Source organism: Lynx canadensis, chromosome B1 (genome assembly GCF_007474595.2).
Source record: "Lynx canadensis isolate LIC74 chromosome B1, mLynCan4.pri.v2, whole genome shotgun sequence".
NCBI lineage: Eukaryota > Metazoa > Chordata > Mammalia > Carnivora > Felidae > Lynx > Lynx canadensis.
The window spans coordinates 59,390,719-59,410,288 of NC_044306.2; the positions used below are offsets into that span (position 1 = coordinate 59,390,719).

At 38.5% G+C, this 19,570-nt stretch overlaps 1 protein-coding gene across 1 annotated transcript in view; it reads left to right on the plus strand.

Annotated features, from left to right (window-relative positions):
• Positions 1–19,570, plus strand: part of SH3RF1 (SH3 domain containing ring finger 1) — a 184,358-nt gene that overhangs the window by 107,979 nt on the left and 56,809 nt on the right. The window contains 2 exon segments of the mRNA XM_030312773.2: positions 9,156–9,431; positions 10,513–10,608. Coding sequence (XP_030168633.1) covers positions 9,156–9,431; positions 10,513–10,608 — 372 coding nt within the window.

Here is a 19,570-nt window from a genome sequence, read left to right on the forward strand (position 1 = left end):
TATTTCTCATTTTTTTTCTAAGTGCTGCTACTGGTTTATTTTTTATATATTTTAATATTAAGATAAAATTTACATATGTGAATTACAGTTCTTATGTGTACAATCTAGGTGTGCCTGGCTGGCTCAGTCAGACAGGTGCACAACTCTTAATCTTGGGATTGTGAGTTCAGCCACATCAGGTGTAGAGATTATTTAAGTAAATAAAACTTTTTTAAAAAGGGTACGATCTAATACATTTTAACACATTTGTATACCTGGATAATCAACATCCTATTCAAAATATAGACTCTGTCTCTAATCTCAGAAATTTTCATCAGGCCAAACAACTCCACCTCTGATAGACAACTACTATTCTGATTTCTATTACAGTAGATTGTTTTCGCCTATTCTTGAAGTCAAAGAAGTGTGATTGTATAGTATCAATTTTGATTTTTTTCACTCACGTGTATTAGTGATTCTTTTTTTATATATAACTAAGGATTCCATTTTTTGTCTAGTCTCTTGTTCATGGACTTTTGTGTTATGAATAGTGCTGCAGTAAGCATTTCTGTGACAAGTCTTTGTATGATCATATGTCTTCATTTCTCAGTTAATACCTGGGATTAGAATGTTAGGTCATAGAGTAAGTGTATGAATAATTTTACAAGAAATTGTCAAACGTTTTTCCAAAGCGGTTGAACCATTCTAGACCCCCACTAGCAACATATCTGAGTTCTGTTTGCTTTGTATCTTTCACAACATTTTCTGTTGTCAGTCTTTTTAATTTTAATCATTTTAATGGTTGTGAAAGCATATCTCATTATAGTTTTATTTTGCATTTCCCTGGTGACTAATGATGTTGAGTACCTTTACATGGCTATATAATAACTTCCTTCTTGAATTATATCTTCAAATCTTTCTGTTTTTTTTTTATAATGTATTTATTTATTTTGAGAGAGTGGGGAAGGGGCAGAGAGAGAGAGAGAGAGAGAGAGAGAGAGAGAATTCCAAGTAGGCTCCATGTTGTCTTCACAGAGCTTGACGTGGGACTCAACCCCACAAACTATGAGATCATGACCTGAGCCAAAACCAAGAGTCAGACACTTAACCAACTAAGCCACCCAGGTGCCCGAAATCTTGTCTGTTTTTAAATTGCACTGTTTGTTGTTGATTTGTAGAAGTTCTTTGTATTTCTGGATTCAAATCCTTTGTCAGATATATGTATTGCAAATATTTTCCTCTTTGTGTGGCTTGCATTTTTATTTTCTTAATTGCATTTTGATGAACAGAATTTTTCAATTTTGATGAACTACAGTTTATACATTTTTATGGTTAGTTAGGGTTTTGGGTTTTGTTTTTGTTTTTGACCCACCTAATCCCTAAGATAATCTCCTGTGTTTTCTTCTAAAAAACAGTTTTAACTTTTACGTTTGTTTTGGGGATTCATCTCAAATTAATTTTTGTATATGATGTGAGGTAGGAGTTAAGACTCATTTTTCCCCATATGGGCTTCTAATTATCCCAGAACCATCTGTTGAAAAGACTTTGTTTTCCTAAATTGAATTGCCTTGGCACTATTGTCTAATTGCCCATATACATGTGGGTTCATTCCAGTGGTGTTTTAAGTCTGAAACTCTGAACTTTTCTTTCACATATAATGTCACGTCTAAATTACACGAGCATATCTCTCTGGGATATTAATGAAAACACTAGACCAAAAAAAGTCTAAAACGAGGCAGTTGAATTAGATTGAGGCCTTACCTGACCTTTCTATTTAATATGAAAACCTGCTCCCACACACCCCTCTTCCTTTGTATTTTTGACTCTCCTTACCCTTCTGGGTTTCTGTAAGGATTAGGCAAAGACCACGCAGAGTTCCTCATACACAATCGTTCTTTTCCATCTAGTCCCACGCCCCCATGGGCAGGTGGGAGGTTTAGGAAAGGGCAGGGGCAGATTCCTTGCCAGGAATCAAGCTGTTTTTCAAATAGACAGAAACTTGACCTTTTACCAGGAAACATCCCTCATCCTGCCATGAGTCCCCAAGATCATAGCTCAAGTTACTGCAGAAAATTTTCCCAATAACTTTTCCTCCCCTTTGCAAAATACTATTGTAATTATTAAACATGTGATGAAACAGAAAACTAATATTCAGGGCAATGAGTGACATAAATTTCCTGCATTTTATTTCCGTGACTGCATTCTCAATAGCTATCTTCCCTTAGAGAAATTCAATAAGATTTGTTTTCTTTAATGATTTGTCTGTCAGATGGATACTCCCTTTTTAAAGCCAGCCAAGAAAAAAAGCTATATATCATCTACGTGACTATTTCCTCATAACCACCAGAGGAGTTTAAAAGGAAAATATTTGTTTGTATGGTTTGCTATGTAATTTGCTTTACATTTTTCAAATGCCAGCAGTTTGCTTAGTACAAACTGAACTGCCCATTTCCAGAACAGATCATGTTTTTAGTCTTGTTTCCAGAGCACATTGAAGTAGACACCAGTTAGCAGATTAGCTCACATTTCCCTGTTTTTCTCTGGCACTTTCATGTGCTACAGGTTTGGAATGAGGAATGAAATTCTTTCCTCCGTATTCCTGCTCCTCCTGTGTCTCAGTGTCAAGTGCCCACCATATACTGTGTTCCATAGAAGGCACTGAAGACAGTTTCAAAAAGATGGGTTCGCGATCTGTCATTCATGAGGAGTATCAGAGGCACAGAAATATGTGCGTACATATACTGTGCAATACATTTAAAGCCAATGAGCGCGACTGTCCACAGAATTGTCTTTTGTTTTTCCTTTGGATATGGTATTTTTACACTTAGTCATCCACGTCATAGACCTCATCCACCTAGATAAATTCATTTTTTTTGTTTATTTTTCCAGCAAGAATTTATTCACAGACACTGAGGTAAGTGCTCATGATATAAAGATGGATAACACATAGTCCCAATCTGCAGGAGGTTACAGTCTGGTAGGGGAAACAGGCTGTAAACTGAGTAAGATGAAAGCCATAGTAACAGTATGCATAAGACATGTTGGATGAGCGAGCATAAGAGAAGCACTTTCTCCAGATTTGGGTGAGGCAGGCTTGGGAGAATCTTCCCAAGGAGGCAATGGCCACTACATCTGGAAAACAGAGTCTGTCCTGCTGACCTGCACCGGAATCAGTCTCGGATCTTAGCCTTATTTACATCTGATTCCAAGCAACAGAAGTAGTCATGCTAGAGAAAATAAAACTAGAAGTGAAATAAAAGCATGTAATTATCAACTGCAGCTGTATCAAGATAATGTGCTGGGGACTCTCAATGTAGGAAGATGGAGAGATGGGCTGCTCTTGGATTTTGGTGAAGGAGTATCTTAGTCCATTTGGGCTGCTCTAATACCACAGACTGGTTAGCTTATAAACAATAGAAATTATTTTTCACAGTGTGTCAGCACGGCCTCATTCTGGTGAAGGCGCCCTTTCTGATTCATGTCTGGTGCCTGCTCAGTCAGTTAAGCATTCCAACTCTTGGTTTTGGTTCAGGTCATAAACTCATGATTGTGAGATCAAGGCCCACATCAGGCTCCGATTCTACCCTACACAGATGTATTTATCTATTCTCTATACTGCAGTTCCTAGAAAAAGATGTAAGAGTCTCATATAATTTTTTTCTTAAGTTTGGAAAATTCTGCTCTTTATTCTCTTTCTGGATGATTGAACATAATCTTTTTTTTTTTTTTTAACTGTATTTATTTTGAGAGAGAGAGTGTGGGTGCATGCGAGTGGGGTAGGGGCAGAGAGAGAGGGAGAGAATTCTCAGCAGGCTCTGAGCTCAAACTGACCAACTGTGAGATCATGATCTTTGCCACCCAGGTGCCCCTGAACATAATCTTATAACCTCAACTTACTTCATTCTGTATTTGCATTTGGTTACGTATTTGATTAAGTATTGACCGAATAAATGGCTATGTATTATCATTTGATGAAATAGCAGTGAGAATACTGTCCAGGGAAATTGGTGAGAAATCTGCTACTTTGTCTCCTGTCCTTTTAACCTTGGGTTTTTTTGTTTTTTGTTTTTTTCCCTCTCTCCACCCTTTCCCTAAGCCGTTAATATCACTAAAACAACGAGGTTGAAAGCAATAACTGGCTGATTGCTATTTAGTCATGGGTTGGGATAGAAACTCCCTAAGGGCTTATGGGTTGGGTTGTAGAAGCTGAGGGTGAGGAGGAGTGGATAGAGTGTATGCAGTGTGAGCAGGAGCTTAAGTGCACAGGGCACTAAAGCAGTGCAAAGCCAGCTTCAGCCCACTTTCTTGAGGCACCATGTCTGGAGTGGAAGAGAAAGATAGGCAACCTGGAAAGAGTCTGCTTAAGGAGAATGCTGAAGAAAATGAGCATGCAAGAAAAGATGGCAGTGAAATAGTAAAATAAGGACCAAAAAACGAATAAATGTGAATGAAGAAAACATGTTTTTCTTCATTTCTGTCTATTCACAACTGCCATCCTCAAAGTGCTGGTAGATATGATTAGTCTGATGAGAAAATTTTATGTGACAAACGTGGGGTGGATAGCAGATGGTAGCTTAAGAGAGTGATCATCAGAGAAAATGTCTCAGCACAGTGCTGTCCAGAAATAAATATTAAAGGAAAGAACAAATGGACTATTATGGGAGTGCCTGGGTGGCTCAGTCAGTTAAGTGTATGATTTCAGCTCAGGTCATGATTTTGTGGTTTGTGAGTTCAAGCCCCACATCAGGCTCTCTGCTGTCAGCATGGAGCCTGCTTAGGATCTTCTCTCTCTCTCTCTCTCTCTCTCTCTCTCTCTCTCTCTCAGAAAGTAAATAAACATTAAAAAGAAAAGAAATGTAGGGTGCCTGGGTGGCTCGGTCAGTTGAGCGTCCGACTTCGGCTCAGGTCATGATCTCGTGGTCTGTGGGTTCGAGCCCCACATCACGCTCTGCTGACAGCTCAGAGCCTGGAACCTGCTTCAGATTCTGTGTCTCCCTCTCTCTCTGCCCTTCCCCCACTCACACCTTGTCTCTCTCTCAAAAATAAACATTTAAAAAATTAAAAAAAAAAAAGAAATGGATTATTATGGAATTATGGGATTCTTAGTCCTTTCTGATACTGCTTTGGAAAAATAACTTGTAATACTTATTTTAGATGTTTGTTATATTGAGGTTGAAACATTTCAAGGGATGGTCAAATAATATTTGAATAATAATCCAACCTAGACATCTTGATATCAGTACGTAAGACTTTTTTAACTATTGAAGAATATTTTTGCGAAATACTATTGGTATATTCCGATAGATTTTCACTTTGTAGGGAAAAGCCAACATGTATTTTGTTGTCCAAAGGGCATTTAAAAAAATCCTTTCCTGAACCATTTTGCTACTTGTTACTCTGTATGTATTACTTTCTATTACTGTAATTTCTTTATGCTTCAGTTCTTTCTGGAAAGTTTTTGAAAGTCAAGTTGAAATCAGCCATAGTTCATGCCCATTTAGATTTAACTAAATTCTTAAATTATATACACCATGGTGCTGTTCCTATGGCAAGAGTATCTTCCAGATATTCTTTTTAGTAGGTCATTGAATCTTTTTTACTTTATGGAGCAGTAAGAAATGCATGAAGGAATTTGAATTTAAAGAGGCTGTCTTGCATGTATATCTGGGCATTGGCATTTAGAGTCTATAAAATAAATTGGCAGTGAATGTTTTATTTACCCATTAGAATCTCAGCTACATCATCAAGTACTGCTTTGCTAGATATATTGGAATACACTTGATGATACAAAAATGGAGTGTAGAGTATTTCATCAAAAATATTTGTGTGTGGGTCTCATAAGGATTTTAATGTCATGTAAAATATCTGTATACATAATGTAGAAGCAAAAATTACTTTAAGAGTAAAACTAGCCCACTGTCATATTTATTCCTTTCTATATGACCAAAATAGTCACTGTTTATTGAAATGTATTCCAGATTAAGAATCGTTATAATAGCTCACCTGTCTAAATTGCCAAGGTTTTTGATAAAGCTGGCAGCATGAATGACAGCTGCAAACTCAAGGTTAGACTGCAGAGTCCGTTTCTCTCTGGCTTTCTCTCCTTTTAAGCCTCCCTTTCATGTGTAGCCAAGTGAAATGTAAGCTCTACAGATCCTCAGGGGCCTTGGCCTGATGAGAGGATACAGAAGAAAGGCAGCAGTTTGGAAAGCCTGCCGAAGGCACGGGGGGCAAAGGGCCTGGGTGATGACATGACTCCCAGACCTTTCAAAGGAGATGAATGAGAAGGCAGTGCCTCCGTGGGCCCCGGACGTATTTTACCCACAAGAGTAGTCTGAGGCTATCAAACCAATTGTTTTGACTTTATCCTTCAGATGTTGCAAAAGGAAAATTCATTCTTTTATTGCCCTTCCAAGTCGTGTAACCATTTATCCTTAATCATCTGCAGTCTGTGTGGGAATAAGTCTTTTAAAGATCACTGAACTTTGCTTGATTTGAAATCAGAGTAGAATTCATTTTATTTAATGTGGGAAACCTTCTTTTGAGAAACTTGACACAAACTGGCTTTTTAGCCTCTTAGAATTTAATTGAAAAAGAACACCATAGAAAAACACAGCCAGATGCGCAAATATCTGCTTGTGGATTAGATTGCCGTAAGCTTTATGATTCTTTTTTCTGTGGTTATTGATCACTGAAATAGCCTTAGCAGTCAAGATTTAGCAAAACAGTGTGAATTAATGAATTTTAGGTTGCAGTCACAGGGATGTAACTAGGCTAACCATAATGGATATCACTGTTATCATGAGTTTTATCCTTACCATTCATTGTATTAAGTATGTGTGATGATTTTAGGGGTACTTAATAGATTTGCTTTGGTGGAAAAGTTAATAAGTCCATTGGGCCACTGGTGTGTGGAAGTGATCTGTGAAGAAATAAATTCCTTCAGTTTCCACGTGAGCATATCACAAAAGAACCATACTGTGGTTTTTTTGGGAATTTTACAGATCTCTTCAAGAAGCAATTCAGAATGGTTTCTAAGAGTGCTAAATCTGTATCTTGGTGCATGGATTTGGCTGGCATGGATTTGGACAGAGTAGGCCAAACAGAGCTAATTGAGGTGGGGAAAAAATCGAGAGAACAGGCCATAATGGTGAATAGAGTTATTTGTCACCGAGTTTGTAATAGGATTTTCAATTAATTCATGCAGGCTTCCAATGCCTTACGTTAGCCCTGTCAAGATGAACTACAGCCACATCTAAAATGCCATCCCCTATTAAACCGTGCATGTCAGTGAATTTGTAATTTCTTCTGTTCAACCAGAAGATGAATGGATTCCACTTAGAAAACAAATGTGTGCTTCAGAAACGCACATTTCAAGATTCCAGCACTTCCTTGGAGGAACATTCTTTGCATTGCTATACAGTGAATATGTATTAAAAATGTAATTGCTATGTGAATTCGTCCAAAAAGGAATAGCATCCAGCTGCATAGAGACAAATACATTTTCAGGTGCTGTGTTTCACTGGTGAACAAGGCTTTTCATACTGGGCAGTGACAATGATGATAATAGTTCATGGGTGCGACAGCAGTTACTAACTGCTGGGTCTTTTGTAGCGGTTTACATACATTAACTCACCAAATCCTCGCAGCAACCCAAATGAAGAAATTGAGGCACACAGCTAGTAAGTGGCTGAGCTGGGATTCAAACGTAGACATTCTGGCTCTGGAGTTTATGTTTCCAACCCTTACGTAAAACTGCCTTATTGTGGTCCCATACAGCTGTGTTCCAAGAGTTGGTTTATTACAGGACTTGTCAGTTCTCTGTCTTTGACTCCATCACTCTTGCACTGTTTCATAATAATATTCATTTCTATGTTTATTTACTATTATTTCCTCAAGCCTGCCTTGGGAAATATTGTTATATTTTGATAACCAGACTTCAATAAATATACAATAAAGTAGAGAATGCAGTGAGGCATCTCTGTGAGAGTAGACAAAAATTAGAGTCCTTCCTTAGCATTCGACACTGAAGGGGAATATGACTAAAGTTCACAGGATTGTGAGGCTCCAGAGTTCCTTCCTGATGGGCATTTTCCTTCTGCAGAAACCAAGGGGCACAGCAGAATTGTTTATGAGATTAGGTCACGGTCAGATAACAGAAGTCATGCCTTCATAGGCAGGATCTCAGGTCAGGGTCCAAAAGTCAGAGGGCACATGAGGGTTTCAGAACTTCTGGAAGGCTCAGCTCCTGTCTTCTCAGGATATTGGCCTCTAGAGCAGCTCTCATTAACCAAACACATCACATGGATCAAGCCAACACAAGATGACTGCCAATAGCATTTTGAGAGCCAAGAATTGGCTATTCCTCTTAAGCCAAACAAAAATATTTAACAAAAGAAATTTGGCTTAGGAGCAAGCCAGACTCTAACTCTCTGACCAGAAACCAAAGTAATTTGTAAAAAGTGTATTACGAAGTTCTGTTGCCTCAAGAGTATTAAACTGTGATCCACTTTTTTGGGGAGCGGGGAGATGGAGGAGCACAGGGAGAGGGCAGTACTGTGAGTAATGCTTCTTCCTATTCATTACAAAGATTAAGCTGTAAAAAAAGAAAAAATTCAACTAGTTACAGCTTGTGCTTAACACATAGCTATCTGTCCGCCTGCCCACTTCCTGTCCATTTTCCACTCTCATGCCAGCCTCATCTGCCTGACTGACACATGCTTCTTACCATGGCCATCTGTATTTCAAACCTGTGAGGGCTTGTCTTTGCCTGAAGGACACAGCGATTGAACCTCTTTAACATGTCATTCAAGATCTTCCATGAGTTAGCTTCTGTCTACTTCTCCTACACTTTATATTCCATAATTCCTGCATTCTTTATAAAACTCAGTCCCTCTGCACAGTGTGCTGCTCCATGTCTTTGCTGGTGCTGTGCCCTCTGGTGAGAATGCCTTACTTTTATCTTTTACTCCAGCTTTGCCTGGCTAACTCCTATGCATCCTTGAAGACTTGGCTTATGTGTCACTTCCTCCAGGAAGTGTTTCATTTTCCCATCTGCTAAACTCCAGAGACCTGCACTCTGTGTTGAGTTGACCTTGACTAAAAATAATTAATACAGTTAAATTTTTAGACGCTTTTGGATCATTCTTTAATTAAAACTCATCTCTTTCCCTAAGGGTATACCTCAGTTACCTTGTGCCAAAGCGTTATACAACTACGAAGGGAAAGAGCCTGGAGACCTTAAATTCAGCAAAGGTGACATCATCATTTTGCGGCGACAAGTGGATGAAAATTGGTACCATGGGGAAGTCAACGGGATCCATGGCTTTTTTCCCACCAATTTTGTGCAGATCATCAAGCCGTTACCTCAGCCCCCACCTCAGTGCAAAGCACTTTATGACTTTGAAGTGAAAGACAAGGAAGCAGACAAAGATTGCCTTCCGTTTGCAAAGGTAAATTTAGAATGAGATTTTCTGTTTGCCAACTCTTTCTGTGGACCCAGATACACAGGAGTATGGCTTATATTTTCTTTCACAAAAAGATAAAATAGTTTTTAAAAATACCCATGCTTTTAAAAATACCTGGAAGCAGTTTTCTTAAAGTCACAAAAAACTAGACCATTCTTTTTTTTTTTTTTAATTTTTTTTTTAATGTTTATTTCTGACAGAGAGAGAGAGAGACAGAGGAAGCATGAATGGGGGAGGGGCAGAGAGAGAGGGAGACACAGAATGCCAAGCCAGCTCCAGGCTCCAGGCTCCAGGCTCCAGCCTCCGAGCTGTCGGCACAGAGCCCGACGCGGGGCTCGAACTCACACACTGTGAGATCATGACCTGAGCTGAAGTAGGATGCTCAACCGGCTGAGCCACCCAGGCGCCCCTAAAACTAGACCATTCTTATATGAAAGATAATTTTGTTTGATAGTCTGTGTGGTATCATTTTCATATTTATAGCCTAAATTTAATTCTAAGCCACTTTACACGGTATGTGTGCCACTCAGGGATTTTAGCTTACTGAATTATGAATAACAAAATGAAACATCATTACTTCCTTATTTTATACATAAATTTCTTTGCTGAAAGCACACAGGAGTATATCCACTGAATTGATAAAATCCTTTAAAATTTTAAGTAGATAAACACAATAGTGTTTTTTATAAAGAAAAGCAGTAGGATATGCATTTAAAGGTGGGTATTTGGTGTATTATCAGAGAGAATGTGAGAAGAGCCTGAAAGCCAGTCTAAAACGGAAGTTCAAGAGGCTGGGGTGAGTAGCATTTAAGGTTGTAATTTGTGGATCTTAACATAATGAGCAGCCAACCCCTGTATAGAAGGAGTTTATAGTTTTACAACGGTCTGAAAGAACCAACAGGTTGTAGTGGCCACTTAGTTTGTGGCAACATTGGATTCATGTACTAAAGATAGGTCATGGCATTTTGATTCATTTACTCTTGAAACTTGAGCTCCTTTATTGAAAAGGGAAATTAAGTGATGAACTTAATGGGATCAAAGAGACTAATGTTTGCTGTTTCTTCAGGATGATGTTCTGACTGTGATCCGCAGAGTGGATGAAAACTGGGCTGAAGGAATGCTGGCAGACAAAATAGGAATATTTCCAATTTCATATGTTGAGGTAAGTTAATCTGTAGAAAATTCAAACATGTTAGTATTCAGCTTAGTAAACAAATCTTAATTATGCAATTTGGGTATTACGAAATCCTTAACAGTCATTTTGCAATATGTACACACAGCAAATTCTTAGGTTGTGCACCTTAAAGGAATACAGTATTATATGTCAACTATATCACAGTAAAACTGGGGTAAAAAAAGAAAGACAAAAACCTAGAAGGAGAAGGAGGAAATGGGGAAGAAGAAATCATCGTCTTCACAACACAATACATCAGGAATGCCCTGTTCCAGATCACTGGATGGATTAGGAAGAATTCCTCCATCCACCTACAGTTACTGAAGACTATGAAATGTTTGAAACTCTTTACCTTATCCCCCTGCCAAAAGCATTCCTGTGTCTTGTTAAATGTTACTGTATGCTTCCTGTCAGTACCTATATTGTTTGCAGGTGTTCTATTCTGTTTGCCAGCTTTGGTTGATAACGTTCTGAGTGAGGTGGGAAGTGAGTGTATCTGTGTACCTATTTCTTTGCTTATCTGCCACGTCATCAGAACCAGAATGGTGATTTGCAGAGTAGGCCTCTAATAAACATGAAGTAAGTGAATGAATCTTCCCCCATGTCATCCCAGCAACACCTTAGTCCCTTCTCCCTTTTTAATCAGCTTTACCCAGAAAGGTTATGGCCAGCCTGACTCAGTGAAATCTTTATAGACAGTATCTATAAAGTAACACGGTTCTATTATTTTAAAGAATAGCACAAATTAAAAATGAAATAGGATGTGACAGTTTACAAGAGGCCTACATCATGTATCATAAGCATTCATGTCCTTTAGTTATAAGAATTCCTTGCTGAAAATTGAAGGCATTTTTAAAGAATGAGACACAGCCCAAACAACCATAAAGGGTTAGCTGAGGTCACAGAAGGATTCTGGAAGATGGGAATTCTTAACGCATATCTGTGTGATGGATAAATAAGGGTTAACCAAGAGGAATGGAAGAAGAACATTTTTATGGCAGGAAGAACATCCATGCAGGAAGACTGGAATGTGCAATAGCCAAAAAGTAAGAGAGAACACCGATTGTTTGGGGGAACTGAAAGTAATTCTGTTGCTTAAGATATCAAAGCATGTATCTGAAGCATATGAGAAGGAAAAACCACCAGCACTTATTTTCTCATCTTTTTATCTGAGGCGTTTGTTTTGGCATGATTTTGAAAACTAAAATGACAAATTGTGTCATTGTAGTTAGCACTCAATTTTTCCCATAGACAGTAAGATTGCCAAAGATTTCATTAAAAATCAGTTTGACTACTGTATACCCATGGAAAAATAATTCAAACCATGTATGAGCCTTGAATTTTATCCATACCCTTCAAATTTCCTATTTATTGAAATATTTTTTTCTCCTTTGAAAGTAAACAACAGGAAAAAAATTCTTACATCTCAGGCAATCCTTTCTGTACATTATTTATATATATTCTAGCTGTGGGTCATGGAATATTATAAGCATTTCCAAGTATTTGAATAGTTACACTGAAAAGCATGGGTAAGCACAAGATTAGTAATGAAAGCCTGTCTTTACTTGTTAGGTATTATCAATATTACATGCCAATACTTGGTTTGTGATGCATGAAAAAGGATTGCTATACTTTTGTTACTGAGCAGGTGTAGAATTGTGCAGATAGGCGTAAAAGATCCACCCCCGGCAAATCCAGAGTCACTGTGAGTCACTCGGGTCATTAGAATTATTTATTCTAACTTGAGTTGGAAAGATAAACATCTACCCAGTGGAAGGTTTTTTCATTCTTCTGCCTCCTTTCTTTCAAATGAGTATTTTTCTCATTTGAACCAGAATTTTGCCATTTGAGACACGGTAAACAAATCATCTATCTCTAAGAGACTATGAACATTTCTTTGATGTCAGGCCATCAGATTGAAGTCTCTGGTAGGAGCAGAGCATCTGGGGATTAGTAACACCTGGTTTAGCCTTTAGGGGAATTGAGGGGAGGCAGATTTCAATAGGAACTTACCAAAATTCAACTATTTAAATAAAATATAGACTGTCTTACAAGACAATCTTAGATGGGGTAAAGCCAGTTATAAGGAATCAAAAACAGAGCCTTTTTCCTGAATAATGGCCTTTCTCTTGCTCTGTAAACCACTTCAGGGTCCAGACTGTCCCCAGTATAAAAACAGGCTGTGTTATAAAAATCCATTTGTAAATAATTTTCTTATCTCTTATAAATATACATTTAAGTCTCCATGGTTGTTAAGTGATTTTGCTTTTTCCACAGTGCTCCAAAAACTGTTACCCCCCAAGAAGTTCTGGGAGGATCACATGTATAACATATTTTGAAGGGTCTGGCATGCTGTGTTTTATGCATAGTGGTTTGGAGCTCAGATTAGTCTGTAATCCAGAATATGCCAGAGTATAGTATGATCAAATAAAAGAATCTCACCACCACATATAATGAGAGAAATGAGTTCACAATTGAATTCTGAGTCCCAGAGTGACATCTTTGATCTCAGCAAAAGCTGGAACTCCCCCTCAGCTCCTAGCTGGTTGGCTTTGATAATGGAAATGTTCAAGGAACTTGGTTGCGGCAGAAACTCTAAACAGGATGGGCCTGAGGATAGGATTGTGGACCTGGAGTAGAACCATGGGGTCAGAGGTTCAGCTGTGGAATTAGAGGGTAGGGTAAATTGAAAGGAGCTGAGCATTAGAGGTCGGTAAAGAGAATTGAGTGGGAGGATTGAGATAGAAATAGAAATGCTGTTCGAATAGTTTGCCTTCCCTTTTTGTCTTCAGTTGTCCTTTCTCTTCTCCCTCCACATCCCATAACTGTGTACTACAGTCTGTATCTGTATTAGAATAAGGTGATAAAATGGTATAGCAACTTGCAAGCAAATGGCCCCTTATTAAAGTACAAAATTCTTCAAGTTTTGAACAGAGAAGGAGCCTCTGGTTGAGGGGAATGAGTAGGGCAAAAAATGGCTCTATAAAGGGCCTTGAATTTATCACTTGGAGCCTTTGTTTAAGCTCCTAAGATTGGGGTTGAGTCATAGAGGTTGTGGATTCTATTCTGCTTAAATAGGATCTGCCTAGACTTGAGCAAGCTGGAAAGTCATGAGGGGTAGGGGTCTCTTAGGGAAATCTGGGGAATTCTTGAAGACACCATGCCAGAATATGTATAAAGGGTATATTTGTCAAGGACTGAATGCAGCTTAAAAAAAGAAACCAGTAGCTTTTTTCTTTATTTGTTAAAAAATACCAGTCTTCTGTAAGATAGGATGGAAGACTTTAACAATGTCTTTAATTCAGAGCTGACTCATTCAAGTTTAGCAGTCATTTGAACAAGTATGACATGATTCTTAGCAAGCAAAAAAGTTTGAATGAAGTAACTGCTAAATGTGGGATTTGGGATGTTTTTCAACCATTGTGTATTGTAGACTCTGGTGAACTATAAATTTTATTAAATTTATCATTTTATGTTGGTTCTTAGTCATTCATTTGAATATCAATTGTCCAGTTTTTTTTAACAGCAACCAAAATATTTAATTATTTAGCAACCTGTGCCTCTGCCATAGATATAATATAAAAATAAGCATTCCTGGGGCGCCTGGGTGGCGCAGTCGGTTAAGCATCCGACTTCAGCCAGGTCACGATCTTGCTGTCCGTGAGTTCGAGCCCCGCGTCAGGCTCTGGGCTGATGGCTCGGAGCCTGGAGCCTGTTTCCGATTCTGTGTCTCCCTCTCTCTCTGCCCCTCCCCCGTTCATGCTCTGTCTCTCTCTGTCCCAAAAATAAATAAAAAACGTTGAAAAAAAAAACTTTAAAAAAAAAAATAAGCATTCCTTTTGTGCAGATGGCATGAAGTAGGTATGCCCAATAGGCAACTATTTTTACTCTTAAGTCACTATCAGAATTAAGGGCTATGTTTCTTGTTTTTTAGATCTGTGATCAAATGTCACTTCTTCTGACAAACTTTTCCTCACTACCTTATCTACAGTAGTTCCTTTTCATCTGCTTGCTTTACCTCACACATTTGGTGGTATGATTGTGGAGAAAAACTTGTGCCCTGAATCCAGATGACTGGAATCAAGTTTTCACTCTACCACTAACTGACTTTGGGCCTTTTCTTTAATTTGTAAAATAGAACCACTTCCTAGGGTGGTTTCATTCCAATGATACTTCCAAGCAGTGCCTTAGCACCTATTAAGAGCTGTATAAGTGATAGCTGTGATTATTACACCATTGTTATTATTCCTTTAATAATTTATTTGTTCATGTGGTTACTGTCTCCTAACTCTGCCTGCTCCCAGTAGAAAGTGAGCTCCTGACAGCAGCACCTTGTCTTCATTCTGGTTTACCTTGGTCTCCTGAGGTCCTTGTACAGCATCTGCCCATACTAGACTCTCAATAACTATTGGTTGTTAGTTGCTCATTTATACAACCTAGGCATACATTTCATATATTTCATCATTGATTTATCTTAGTGTTATTTTAGGAAGTTCTGTTTCTCAAAGCTGAAAGGTTTGTTGTGTTACCTTAGTGAGATCTTTTTTTTAATGAGGCTAGGTGAGGGTTTGGTTGTGTCTAGCATTTTTCCAGACCAAATAATAGTAGCCATATTCTGTGGGTTAGATTTTGAAGCCTCTACTAATTATTTATCTTTAACATACAGAAGATCCCCGAATACTTTCTGGATGAATTTTCACCTGCTTGGGATTATTCCTTTGGCTTACTTTGAGCAGAGTTAGGGTGGTCTTGTTGTCAAAGATCCTCATTTTTTTAAAATAACTTTTTTGAGTTATAAGTGACATACAGTAAACTGCACATATTTCAAGTATATAACTTGATGAGGTGTTATTTGTTGTGTTCAACTTTTAGAAGCAACCCATAGGCGAATCTTGGGACATGTTTCTGTGGCTAGGGAATAGAATGAAGTGTTATCAGCCTTAACAGTGGAAAATCATATGTGCAGGTCTCAGAGGGCACAAGTGGCCTTAAGGAATGCTAGCTTCCTCCTCTACAGAGTTGGGGAATTGGGAAATCTCATCTGTGCTCCAGGAAGAAGTAGAGGTTTAGATACATAGTTTGAAGTTGCCAAGGTGACTGACCCTTGGAGGAGCTCAGAATAGCAATAACTTTCTTTCTTAACCTAAAGCCTTTCCTCTAGAGAATAATGAGATCAAAAGACCAAAATAATAGTTCTTGATTTAATATCAGAGAGAGTTGCTTGAGCAGTATAAAAAGATATTCTATCATCTGTATTTTTGAGTGTATTCTTTTTCTTTAAAATTACAAAATAAATTGTTCAGTTAATTGAAATCATTTTGTAAAAAAGAAATGCAGGAAAGTTAGGGGGAAGTTGGAGAGAATAACTATACTGCTTGGCATTCAAACTTCCCCTTCTATTCCGAAGTAAATTAATTTTTATAAAAGAAATTTAGAGAAATTGTTGGAAAGTCAGAAGGGCAGAATTACTGTGTTGCTTACCACACTTCTTCCTTCAATTCTGAAATAAATTAATTTTTACAAATGAAATTTAGAGATATTGTTGAGAAATCAGTAAGGGAGAATTACTCTGATGCTTGGCATCGTACTTTTGTCGATTGAGAAATACAGCAAGACTGAAGGGCAAACCAAAAGTTTTTATTTGGGGTCTGAGAATTATAATTCAAGAGACACAGATTTGAGCAGGAATTGAAAATGTGTTCCAAAGTTGGGAGAAAAGAGGAGGGCTTTTAAACGCAAGAGGGGATTTCCAGTAAAGCCACATAAATTGTTTGTCAAGTATTATGATTGGTGCTGACAGGTTGAAGCTATTCTTATCTGGCCATGATTGGTTGCTAAGGGCTATCATGAAGCAAAAAGTCCATTTCTAAGTAAAAGAAAAAAGCTCATTTCTCTTGAAATGGCAGAGTTGCAGCTGGTGCTCCAGGATGCTTGTGGTTTGGCAGTGACCTATATTTTGAAGTTCATCTTTTCTTTCAGGTGGGAACATGCATAAATGTCCTTAATGGCCTCCCAGCTCCATTTTAAATAGTTCTCCTGGCAAGACTGACTCCATTTTGATGCTTCTTTCACATTTCTCCCCCTTTGATCAAAATCTTTCCTCAACTAATAGGTCATCCAACATTGGTATAGGTGTCCTCTGCACTAGGAAGGGTAGTTTTTAGAAAGTCACATCCCACAGAGGAGGGAAACTAGAGGCAGGGTGTTTGGTCTGTTTGAGGAGAGCTTGTGACCACAATTATGCAACAGGGAGGTTTTCAGGAGACAAAGCTTAGGCACTGTCTTCACTTGAGCAGTTTATCAAATTTATGATGGGAACATGAGGAAGTCCACATGAGTAGCCTTGGCGTATCATTTGAAGCCTTTGAGCAATGATTTTGGTTTCCTGAGTTGTACAACACTGAGAAATGCAGAGTTAATAGTTGCATTAAGACAACGAGATTAATAAAACAGTGAGTAATATTATTTGTGGCCCCATTCTTAGGATGGTCCCCATCCCAATTGGAAGCCAGCTGAATAAATATGGAAATCTAAGGTTAAACAAGCTTGTTATTCCAGGGGAGGGAGTTCCTTTTAGGGGTTTGGTGGGTTTGAAAAGCTGAGTTGTTTCCCATTCCACCTGGCTGGATGCATTAACCCAGGTGCAACAGGAAGTATTTGTGATAGCACACATCCCTCCTTGGGCATCCAACAGGTAGTCTAAAGCGATGTTGTTGTCAAGGACCACACAGGAGGGAAAATCTAAAGATTTCTTTTGAGCTCTAATGGCTCTGGAAGTTGATCTGGCCATTCTGTTTATAGTTTGGGATAGGTTTCATATCATGTATTTGTTCCATGCAGGTACTATCCCAGGCCAGGAACTAAAAATTTTCCCAAACTAGGCTGTTTCTAAAGAGTTGACCTCCAAACTAGGTTGACGGTTTTGGGAGTGGCCACACCTGTTGTCCTCATTCAGAGGGATTTTCATCAGGTTAACCTTTAATTATATTAAGGACTCTCTTTTGTCTTCCTGGTTTCTGGGAACCTTGAGTTATTAATTTAAGAATTGTGAATGGAGTTATTATATAACCCAGGAGACATTTTCCGAGGAGTCTGTCTAAACAATTGAATGTCTGTGGTTTATTTTTATATGCACAGACAAATGTGTCCTGAGGGTACACAAAGTACACCTGCTAGTGTATGGTTATTTATAGATTTGTTTACCAGTATGGAAGAGGGTTTATGATCAAACGAGAGATCTGTATGTAGTTTAGTGTAATTATTTTTTCAGGAATTGAGTGGCTTGTTTGCCCAGCCTATAGATCTCATTTCTAGTTGTTAGAAGGTGTTACATAGAGGGTCAGGGCAAGATATACGGAAGGATATCTATTTTTGATTCAAGCCATTGATAAAGGAGGGCTCATGGATATCGTTGGTACTCCGTTAGACAGGGGGACCCAAAATCATGGGGTATGTTTTGCCTGGCAGCAAAACTATCTTGACACAGTAAGTGGAGCTTGAAGGGGTTGTTTGATTTGTGGTACAATTCAGAAGGGATGAAAAATTATTGACAGGTATAACAAAGTTACCATAGAGTTGGTAAGGGGCTTATGATGATATGCCCAACAATTAGATAAGTCTCCTATTTTGGCCATAGACTGGGATAACCAAATAAGGGTATTTTTATGCCAAGTTTCACTGTGGACTAAGGACAGAATGAATAGGATCAGGGGAATCATCCTTGGGTATAGTAAAATCAGAACCCTTTAAACAGAGTTAAACAATTGAAACCAGGAGGAAAAAGAAGAATCAAGTGGAGTACAGTTATTGCTGTAACAAGGAGTAGGATACCAAATATTACATGAATGTTTATTGGCTAAAGGGTTTAATATACAGGCCTGGTCCAGATTCTTGGGAAGCAGTCTGTATCAGGTGTCATATGCTTCTAATCCTGGCTGAGTAGTCTTCAAATGGTCCTGGGCTGTCTGGAGCCTTTAAATGTAAGGTCCCCAGAGGCTTCAGATGACCATTCAGGAGCTGATGCACTTTTAAAATGAATCTATGCATCAGTACCCTTGAGTTTAGCAGCACAGAGATTGGTTAATAATGCTTGGTATGGTCCTTTGGCTGTGAGGTATCTTCCTGGAGATGACGTTTCCAATAAACATCATCACCAGGTTACAGGTCATGGTAATGTATGTCTTTGTCTTCTGGGAGCATGCTGTGAAAAGGTTGCTCTATGAGCTATAAGTTAGTTTTGAGGGCGTTTATGAGTTCCTTGCAGTAGATTAAAAGGTCTCCTTTTCGGAAAGCTGTTCATATATTCCTTCCATCTAGCCTCATAGGTCTGCCAGTGATTAGTTCAAAGGGTGACAACCTGCTTTTTCCTGTTGAGCGACACCAAGGGCAGAACTCTGGGCCTAAGCACTTTAAAGGATTCTATGGGTTTTGCCAATTGATTTTTGATAATCCTGTTGGTGCATTCCACCAGTCCTGAGTACTGGGGATGGTAAACACAATGAAAATGTAGGATGTGCCAGATTTTACAGATTGAATTACCTGACCAGTGAAATGGAAACCTCTGTCATTAGGGAGTTCTGAGGGAATTCTACAAATGAGAATATTTTTTTTCCCAATAGTATTTTGCTCACTGATGAGGCTGTGGCTCTGTGGTATGGAAATGCTTCTACCCAGTGAGAAAGCATACGGATCATTACCAATACAAATTTGTATCCCTAAGAAGGCTGCAACTGGATGAGATCCATTTGCCACATAACAAAGGGACCTAAGATAGGGAAAATATTCCATAGAGGTATGAATGGGTTTTTAGGGGTTTATTTTGAACAAATTTGTTATTTCTGGTATACTTGGGAACCGACTTTGAGAGACAGCTTCCAGTAGTACTGATTTCCCCATAAGATCATTTTGTCAGTGTTCCAATCGTTAAAAGTCATGATACACATTTATTGTT